The following is a 10,560-nucleotide window of genomic DNA, read 5'->3' on the forward strand; positions in this document are numbered from 1 at the left end:
CGTCACTTCCGGGATGTATGGTAGAGCAAAATGACAGCTGGTTTGTTTTTATCACAAGGAAAATTCAAAGTAGACATTAAAGGTATGTAAAACGACGACCTTGTATTTTATGGGGGGGGTTTGAGACGTTCTGTTAGCAAAGTGTCATCAGCTAGTGATTATTGATACTATATTTATATCGTAACCATCTGTAATCCGTCTCAGGCTCCATCGAGCTGCTGCTGGGGGTCAGACTATGCTGAGTCTGGACTGGACACTGTCTGTTACTCAACAACTGGCAGTTTGACCTTATTATTCACCAGTGAAATGTTTCCTTTAGCCAGAGATATACTGGGAAAATGTGTTGTTATTCTCTGTAGAGGGTTAGCTATACACTTTTTAGGAAGATAGCCAAACCCCATTCAAAAACCTGTCAATTTTTAGTTGTCTGTGCCTTGTTGGCCTACCTGTAACGTAACAACACCACTGTAAGTGTTTTACTAATCACAAACAGATATATATCAGTTCGGCGTAGATCTCATAGAAGAAGTGTCACTGACAACAATAAAAAAAATCTACTTTTATAATCGGTCTGCCTGTGGTTGCTAGGGCCACTTCTCACTAAGTAACACTGATTGATGTTACTTGGTGAGGGGCTGTAGCTAATAAAGCACGTATAAAAGTTAAAATCTTGTCTAAATAACTATGGCCTCTTCAAAAGGGTATATACCGAATTTACAAGAATTCCGTGTTGAATCGCAGGCCGTCATGTTTTACGAACTGTTAGATGTGTACAATTACCGATAAGCAAAGAAGAATACAGTTAGGATACTTTTAAAGGGCATTTGGAATAGCGGGCTTGCCAGAAAACAGAAGAAGCCGAATTCAGTTACAAAATCACTTTATCGGCCGATGTAAAACGTGACAACACCATTTAAGATCATTTTATATATCACCAAGCGTTACATATCAGGTCGGCATTTAAATCTAGTAGAATAAGTAGCACAATATTGCAGTAAAATATCAACTTTTATTGTATGAAACATGTCTTGTTTGTCGAAATTTCGTTCAAATAATTATTGCTTTGTCAAAAAGATTTTGCGGAAGAACTAGAACTTAGCGCTTAATCAATGCTATTATTTTTTATGAAAGATGCGTGCCTTTACAGACAGGCAGAGATACATACAATTGTCAGAATTATAAAGGACTGGCTTAGCAGACTTACCACTTAAGAAAGCAAGTCAGAACAACATGTTTTATCTTGTTAACCCTTGTGAGGAAATTCATGTCTGGTGTATATCTGCACTGTGAAAGCAGTTGGGCTGCTCACAATGGCACTCTGCTGTACTTCCAAGAAATCTAAATGTGCTTCCACGTTCTTTTGATTATATTGATATTGGTTAGTGAATAACAAGGCGGAAAATGATCTTTGACTTTGTTTGTTCTCTAGTGTCATGTGGTGAACGCCCTCCAAGTCCTCTGTTTTCGGGCCTGTCCAGAGCAAATCCTGGCAACTGACCAAAGATTGACCAGCATTTCTTCTGGACACATCTGTCATCCCCACCAGCCACTCTGGAGTAAGACGCTACTGACAATAACATAGGGCCTGTCTTTCATCTTCCAAATAAACAGCTTTGTCTTGTGTAAAAGTTAATGAAAATGTTAATTAGTTTCAGTTGCAGCGAAAGAACAAATACATATGTTAGTGGATACGAAATGAATCAGGTAACTCTTGATTTCTTTAACAGGCCATCAGTACAACCACAGAAGAAGACAGCGAGTAGTGATAGTGGTCAAATCAAGGGAAACGTCTCTTCAGGTAAGACGCCTTCTGCCATCTCTTCTGCTATAAACATATACAGTTAGAGAGGAAAGAAAAGGTTTAGAAATAGGTGTGATTTTGCTTAAACAGGATACTGGGTCAAACGCTTAAAATGTGTGTTGTATTGGTTCTGTGTTTTATATGTCTGTAAAGATAACTATGACGTTATTTGAAATAACTTGATTTATTAGCTAAAGAGTAACAATGTGCTTTCATACATTACCAGAATTTATTGCCACCCATTCTTGTCAAATAGTATATTGTAACAAGATCCTTTTATTTTTTTATTCCAGCAAAACCACTACATAATTTATGCTTCCCTGCAGCAGATTCCACAGCGAGGCCACGCGTTTTAAAACACCCATGCTTGTCATTTTAATTATAGCAACTGAAGTTATAAGTTAGGTCAAAAAGGGGTTTCTTCACAAATCTATTTTTATTTTTAAAGGCTCAACATGAAGATCAGATTTCTTGTTTCTCTCCTCTGGGCAAAGTCAGGGATATTTAAATGTGTCTCTGTTGTTTGCTGATAAAGAGCTGAGGACGCCTCCTCGTGTCTCCCATCATCATTCATACCTCTCTTAAAAAGAAATGCAGTCCTTTATCAGACCTCGGCATCCTTGTTTTTTTGTATGGATGGCTGATCTATACAGGTTAAAGCTTCATGATGGAATGAAGAGTTGTTGTAAAACTGCAAGTGAATGACTGAAATGAATGGACTGATTGCTGTCTTCAACGGGACACTAGTGTTTGACATTTTAGACTAATGTTTTGCTGTGTGAAACCAGCAAATGAACTGCGTAATGAAGTCCAAATGCTGGGCCCTACTGATTATTGAGATATGAATCCCAGTTTCCACACTCATGGAATCATAGGCTTCTCAGACTCAAATGGCAAAGTGCATGAGGGCTCTCTCCCTTAATGCACACTTTCCGTAGGTCCGCATCTCTGCAGACTTTGCCTGAGGAAATAACTCACAGTTTATAGCATTGTGACGTTAAACATGGGCTACCTTGAGAAGCCTGGAAGCGTAAGAGTAAAAGTAAACTAACATGGCTCAAACACAAGGAAAATAAGTTCTTGTGTAAGTGTATGATGCTGTTTTGTTAAAAAAGATTAATTGATTATTTAGAGGGTAGAAGGTAGGTTTATCTGCCACATTACAACAGGTTGTAAAGTGAAATTAAGTTTGTATTTTATAATGACCTGGAAAACGTTCAAATCAGGCAGTCGTTCCCTTTAGTGCCTCGGCCATGAAGAATGTAGAACATGTAAAATAAATAGTCCCAAACCCACAATTGTACCTAACATGTTTTGGCGTCGTCAGGGTAATGTGATATGTCGCAAAGTGCTGTCCCACTATACCATTTTGGGCCCTTGCAGCCTCTCACACTCAAGCACTTACCCAGTGACGTCATGTAAGTCTGTGAAGGTTCAGGGTTTAGGTTTTAGGGTGGAGGTTGGGATTGGGCCATAGTGTGGATTCCTGTAAAAAAGATGCAATTGGAGGACACCACCTGTGAATGCTATTTCTCACTAACAACGTTTTAATAAATAATCAAAAATTATCTGATTTGGCAAAAGTAGCGCTGTTAAATGTGTTTTTAATTGCGGTAGAGATAAACATGTGACTGCAGTGAACATCATTACAATACATGATGGAGAATCATAGCAGCAAAGGTTTTGTTTTATGTTGAATGTGGTCGGTTTTGAGAGGATCACTCTTTTTTTAAAAGATACCATGGGCCGTCATGCACGGAAACTATGGGAACCAAGCTTTCACTCCAGCTTTCAGCCGGTCTTTACATCTTAGATAGATTATACATAGTGGTATAAACCAGTCTGGACTTCAACTATTTTGACAACTAATTAATCATTTTAAATAATTTATCTTTTATGATTCTAGCCATTTTTGTCATACCCTATCACTATTGGCACTAGTGTATAATGTATATAGTAGCAAATGGGCTTGGATTGCATGGTTAAAGCATGGATGTCTGTCTCCTACACTGCTGACCAGCTGAGGGGGGGGCTGTTCAACGGGACGGAGCCATGCAGCCTCCAGAGGAGACGGAGGGCCGTTCCTTTGTGGAGGTGATGAGTGAAAAGTACAGCCCAGAGAACTTTCCGTACCGCAGAGGGCCTGGTATGGGGGTGGTGGTGGTGCCCACCACAGGTCCTCAAGGTTCCCCTATGAAAGGTGAGCTGGAGGTGAATAGTGATTGGCTAATGATTGTTGATCTCACTTTCTTACATCACTAGTGCCTCTGTAGAACGGGCCGAGGCTTGTTACATTTATCTTATTTACTCACCGGCCACTTTATTAGGTACAACTTCCTAGTACCGGGTTGGACCCTCTTTTGCCTTCAGAACTGCCTTTTTCCTCGTGGCATACTTGCAACAAGGTGTTGGAAACATTCCTCAGAGACTTTGGTCCATATCGACATGATAACATCACGCAGTTGCTGCAGATTTGTCGGCTGCACAACCATGATGTGAATCTCCCGTTCCACCACATCCCAACGGGTCTCGCTTGGATTGAGATCTGGTGACTGTGGAGGCCACTGGAGTTCAGTGAACTCATTGTCATGTTCAAGAAACCAGTTTGAGATGATTTGAGCTGTGTGACATGGAGCATTATCCTGCTGGAAGCAGCCATCAGAAGATGGGAACACTGTGGTCATAAAGGGATGGACATGGTCAGCAACAATACTCAGGTTGGCTGGTACGTTTACATGATGCTCTGTTGGTACCAAAGGGCCCAAAGTGTGCCAAGAAAATATCCCCCACACCATTACACCACCTCCACCAGCCTGCACTGTTGATACAAGGCAGGATGGATCCATGCTTTCATGTTGTAAATGCCAAATTCTGACTCTACCATCTGAATCGAGACTCATCAGAACAGGCAACGTTTTTCCAATCTTCTATTGTCCAATTTTGGTGAGACTGTGTGAACTGTAGCCTCAGTTTCCTGTTCTTAGCTGACAGGAGTTGCACCCGGTGTGGTCTTCTGCTGCTGTAGCCCATCTGCTTCAAGGTTGGACGAGTTATGCGTTCAGAGATGGTATTCTACATACCCTGGTGGTAACGAGTGGTTATTTGAGTTAATGTCGCCTTTCTGTCATCTTGAACCAGTCTGCCCATTCTCCTCTGACCTCTGACATCAACAAGGCATTTTCGTCCACACAACTGCCGCTCACTGGATATTTTCTCCTTATTGGACCATTCTCTGTAAACCCTAGAGATGGTTGTGCGAGAAAATCCCAGTAGACCAGCAGTTTCTGAAAGACCAGCCCGTCTGGCACCAACAGCCATGCCACGTTCAGAGTCACTGAAATCCCCTTTCTTCCCCAGTCTGATGCTCGGTTTGAACTTTGGCAAGTTGTTCTGACCACATCTACATGTCTAAATGCATTGAGTTGCTGCCATGTGATTGGCTGTTTGGCAATTGAACAGGTGTAGCTAATAAAGTGGCCGGTGAGTGTATATGTTGGTAGAAAGGGCAGCAGTTGTGAGTGATTGCCAGTTACCATTACTTAAAAATACAGCAAGGCTGAATTCAAATGTGCACCCTCCGAATTTGCTGACTGAGCCCCGGTGAACTTCTGTCGCATTAACCGTGTCGTGTTCAAGTCTTTAAGGACGCTTGAAGTGTGCAATTAGATGGACTGAAGACTTCACTCATTTCCGTTGTGATGAATCAAAATTCTTGACCCTGTAACCTATTTCAAAAAAAATTTTTGAATGGTTTTCAATAGTACTGGTATTCACAATTTATGCATTTATAAACCTCATCATTATGTCTTTAAAAATAAATATTAAAGCTTATAAATTGCGTGTAGGCAGTAGACTGGTTGTTCTGCTCAAGTCTGGTGAAATCTGCACACCAAGCGGACTCTCTGGAAGTCTGCAGAAAGTCAGATTGAGGCCCCTTGTGTATTTGACCAGTGCCTAATCTAGACATTTGAATTCAGCCCATGTCTTGTTGCTGCATTGCATTCTTGTCTTTTGAGGCATTTTGGTGGACCCATAAATGCAAGATCCATCCTTTTGTTCTTTTACTTCAGGTAGAAGAATAATGAACCAGGGCTTTTGACAGAGGCACAGTGTTAAACAGTGTTGTTAAGCTTGTTTTCAGTAAAGCTTTACAATAGTTACACTTGTTGCTATTTATTCTTGGAACTTCTGTTATCATGTCCCAGTGGTTGGTTCTCATCTCCTTCTTGTTTGCAGTGTCAGCAAGACTGTATTATTTTACATTTGTGAATCACAATTGATCCCAAAATGCATTGGCCTTTACAAACTGGCTTTGTATAACAAGAGTACGAGTTCTCCATTTAACTATTATACTGAAATATTAGCTGACATTTTACAGCTTTCTTTTGGCTCATTACATTTAATCTCAAGGCTGCTTTACCCAAATAAAGAAATCCTTGAAAATCTTTTTCTCAATGACCTTTCCCCCTGTCTGACTCATCCTTATTGTAATTTCCTTCCATCCTCTCCCGCCTCACCTCCAGACCGTCTGAACCTGCCCAGTATGCTGGTGTTGAATAGCTGTGGGATCCGCAGGGCAGGAGACCAGGCTGAGATTGCTGCCTTCTGTGCCCATGTCATTGAGCTGGACCTGTCACATAACAATCTGCAGAACTGGCATGAGGTGCTGTCTCTGGGTTTATTACAGTAGATCATTTCCATTTAAGGATAAGGCTGGTGATATTCCATATTTTACTGACAACTGGTGTCTCATACTAACAAGTATTTTGTGTGTATTCAATGCCTCATATATGTTACACCATTAACTAAAATCATGTATTTGTGATAATGAGGTACAAATTCTAATGACCAGTAACTATTCTGCGGCCTCACTGTCGTCCAAAAAAGTGAAATCAGTCTTCTAGTTTTCTGTTTAAAATATGTAGGTTCAACATTTTTTGACTGTACAGCAGACAAGACAATTATGTGTTTTTAATTTTTTATTTTCAGATCAGTAAAATCGTGTCCAACATCCCCAACCTGGAGTTCCTGAACCTGAGCTCCAACCCCCTGGCAGGAATGACCCTTGAGCCGCAGTGTGCTGAGGCCTTTTCCCGGGTCCGACGCCTCGTCCTCAACAACACCCAAGTGTCTTGGGACACCGTGGTGCGACTCACCAGGGAGATACCTGAGTAAGAAGAATATTTTCTAACTGCTTCTTCATTTCTCCACAGGCTTGTGAGGTGATTTTGGGGTGTCTCGCAGAAGCCGAGCATGGGGACAAGTTTTCACTGCTGTGCTTTTGAGAATGAAGAGTAGACATTGCACTTCATTTCACTGGCTTGCCCACTTTGAGCTGGTTTAACAATTGTGTGACACAAAAGTCTGCCTATTCTTGAGAGTGACACTGGCAGTTACTGTAATTCAGTACTAAAGTGGGCTGCTGGCCTTAGAGGGTCGGTTTGCTCAAAGACTAGTGGGATGTATCCATGCAAATAGTTTGTTTTATTTGTCCAGGTTTTGACATATGTGCCTCTGAGATTTCTGTCACCGACCCAATTTATTGGAAGTGAATGAAATCTATCCAAAAGACCCTGGTTATCCACAGAACACGCTGTGAAAACTGTCTTTAAAACTACTTTCTTGTTTGTTTTTTTGTTTTTGCCTCTTTTTGATACCATCTACCCTCTGTAAAGTAACCATCCGACTCTGAAGATTTTAGACCCAGCATATATAACGGACACACATAAGCCTTTCTTGATCCCCACAGGGGAAATGTGGGGGGTGCAGCAGCACAAAGGAAGAGAAGTACAATTAAATAGAGAAAAAATAATTAAAGAAGAAATACAAAGTAAAATAAAATAATAATTTAAAAAAAGAATACAAATAAAAACTATACAACAGCAATTTAGAAGCAGTAATAAAAATTACAAAGCAATGCGATACACTTACTTACAGTACCCTAACAGTGTAGTTCCGTCTCTTAGCAAAATGAAATATTGGTGTTATATATGTGTAGTATATTAGACACCAAATGTAGTATGATGGAAAATCACATATGAGATATATTCATTTTATTGTAATATTGTATTCATATTCAAATGTAAGAGTACTGTAAGTAGAAGTAAGAGTAATAATATGATACAAACTAGGGGCAAGTTTCATGAGTTGTTAAGGAGCTGCTTTCTGCTGAAGAGATAGTCCTTCCATTGTCTTCAGAAGGGCCACTTCTTCAGTCTCTTCCATTGTACACAGCACAACAGTCCTCTTCATCCTCACCCACCCTGTTTTCTCCTGTGTTGTCCTGCAGGCTGGAGGAGTTGTTCCTGTGCCTTAACGAGTACAGTAGTGTGAGTACCTCCAGTGTGGCCTGCCCCTCCTTGCGCCTGCTTCATATCACCGACAACAGCCTCCAGGACTGGGCCGAAGTCCGCAAGTTTGGCTCCATGTTTCCCGGCCTGGACACTCTGGTCATGGCCAACAACAACTTGGCCTCCATTCAGGACGGCAAGGACATCCTGCAGCGGCTCTTCCCAAACCTACGCAGCATCAACCTGCACAACTCAGGTCAGTGGATCCGAGTGTTGACTTGTTGGGCGCTTCTAATTTAGATTTTCCATCCAGAATGAGTATCAGCTTCAGTATGTAATGGTTCAGTATGTAATGTAAAGTAACAGCTGATAGAATTAGCACAAGCTGTCACTGTATGCTAAAAGCTCGGAGTTATTTGTAGAGTATTACATTAGATTCTTCACTACATCAGCTTTTATCTCAGGGATTGTTTCTATTTTGAGGGGGTATCAGCAGTGAATCTATTTTTAGAGTTCTTTTGAGAGTGGATGAGACAAAAACAGTATCCAAAGACGTGTTCAAATTGACGACAACACATCACTTTGTCATATCTCTTTTACCTAAGGCAGAAAAACATCCTTCTTGCAAGTGGTGTGTTTCTGATTCAGCCATCAAGGCTTATTTTTTTTAAAACGAAAACATATTCTGCCCACAGGCTGAGCTCATTTCACTGGTTACCAGTGCACTGTTGAAACAAGAGATAATAAGGCAGCAAAGATTGCTGGTGGCAAAAAGATCAAGATTTAACATACTTATTTTTAAATACATACATACATATACACAAAAATTAAATTAAATATTAAATTAAATTCCATGAAAAGACCAGAACCAAAAATAAGTCCATAGTTTGATATATCAACTTTCCCACCCTGTCTATGTTTCTCAGCCTCAAAACTCCTTACTTCCTACTGAAGATTTAGTTTTTAAAAGAATCCATAATTTCCTAAATTTGCTGAGCATTATAGTTTATAACAAACATTGCTTAAACCAAAGTAAATTTGTAGGGGATATTTCCAGCAACAGTATGTGGAATTGAGTCAAAATAAACTACAGTGTGTGTGTGTGTGTGTGTGTGTGTGTGTGTGTGTGTGTGTGTGTGTGTGTGTGTGTGTGTGTGTGTGTGTGTGTGTGTGTGTGTGTGTGTGTGTGTGTGTGTGTGTGTGTGTGTGTGTGTGTGTCACGATTGAAAGGATGATCAGCGATTGGTTTTTCATGCGCCGATATTAAGGCGATTTTAACTAACTCACTATCAGAAGTAAGATGGCATAAAAACAGTCTCTAGAATCTGCACCACACTGCAGTGTTTCCCATTTATTTGTGGTGACGGGACACGCCACAATATCAACGCTGACCGCCACATATACTGTTTAATATGAGTAAAATCATAACTTACTGTGGAGCTGCATGCAGTACCTCCACTTGCTCGCTCTCTCGCTCCCTCTCTCTCACAAACACATTGAAACGGAGTCGTGTGTTTAAAGAAAAACTAATGCATTGAAGTCATTTCTGAGAAGTTAGTCTATCTATTTTCTTAACACAACACTGTCAATGTCTGAGACGGATATGTTAACGTTAGAATACAGCTGGGTCGTGAAGGTTGACATTGCTGCTATCGATTGCACCCTCCTTCTCCCTGCTGCGCGTGCGTGGTGCCACAGTTACACGGTAATTATGTGGGAAACACCGTACTGTGCAAATAGAAAATAGAATGGATCGCCCAACCCTAGTGCGGCTCAGTGGAGCTCTATGGCACAGAGGAATGAGAAATATCAGGCTTTCGATACACACACAATACATTCATTATGAGTTTTGGTCTTTTCATGGCATTTCATGACAAATAAAGAATATCACCTTATTATTCTGTAAGCAGAGGCATACTTTTCACATTTTAGCAGTGCTTGTTTACCTTACTTATCTTGCCCTTTGCAGAAACTGTCAGCCAGTTGAAGGACTGGGACTGGTGTCTCTGTCAGATGAAAAGCTAAGCATCTAAAATCTGTGTTATTTTATTATTTTATGGCCAGCATAGTCCAAAACAAATGTAATTTTACGTCACCAGCCAGGTAGCCAGCTGGGTCCTCTCTTTTGGGGCTGAGTATCAGTAAACTTTGTTGTGTTTCCATATCAAAGGACCAAATGTGAGATGGATTCAGTATGTGGCATCCAAATGTCTATGTTGTGGGGTGCTAACTTAGGACGATTTAGGCTAGGAAGCAGTGCTCAGACTAGGTTTTGACTACTGTAAGCACACATGACATGTCATGCGTCAGTGTGCATGAGTCAGCGTGTCAAGTTCAACAACAACTGTACATTCGAGGGAAAAGCCATTGTGGATGCCTGGGTCGTGGAATTTATCACTAATCATTAGTGGACAGTGTGGGTGTCATTTCATCAGGTTGTGTGTGTGTGTGTGTGTGTGTATATATATA

General features: G+C 40.7%; 1 protein-coding gene and 1 long non-coding RNA gene across 2 annotated transcripts in view; one reads left to right on the plus strand and one right to left on the minus strand.

Annotated features, from left to right (window-relative positions):
* Positions 1 to 10,560, plus strand: part of LOC123986414 (tubulin-specific chaperone cofactor E-like protein) — a 16,912-nt gene continuing 6,352 nt past the window's right edge. The window contains exons 1-7 of the mRNA XM_046074655.1: positions 1 to 82; positions 1,430 to 1,556; positions 1,728 to 1,798; positions 3,822 to 4,001; positions 6,325 to 6,464; positions 6,791 to 6,972; positions 8,091 to 8,347. Coding sequence (XP_045930611.1) covers positions 3,854 to 4,001; positions 6,325 to 6,464; positions 6,791 to 6,972; positions 8,091 to 8,347 — 727 coding nt within the window. The 5' untranslated portion in view covers positions 1 to 82; positions 1,430 to 1,556; positions 1,728 to 1,798; positions 3,822 to 3,853. The remainder of the gene's footprint in view (positions 83 to 1,429; positions 1,557 to 1,727; positions 1,799 to 3,821; positions 4,002 to 6,324; positions 6,465 to 6,790; positions 6,973 to 8,090; positions 8,348 to 10,560) is intronic.
* Positions 6,801 to 10,560, minus strand: part of LOC123986415 — a 14,174-nt gene continuing 10,414 nt past the window's right edge. Inside the window, exon 4 of the long non-coding RNA XR_006828878.1 lies at positions 6,801 to 6,968. This is a non-coding gene — a long non-coding RNA (uncharacterized LOC123986415). The remainder of the gene's footprint in view (positions 6,969 to 10,560) is intronic.

Source organism: Micropterus dolomieu, linkage group LG17 (genome assembly GCF_021292245.1).
Source record: "Micropterus dolomieu isolate WLL.071019.BEF.003 ecotype Adirondacks linkage group LG17, ASM2129224v1, whole genome shotgun sequence".
NCBI lineage: Eukaryota > Metazoa > Chordata > Actinopteri > Centrarchiformes > Centrarchidae > Micropterus > Micropterus dolomieu.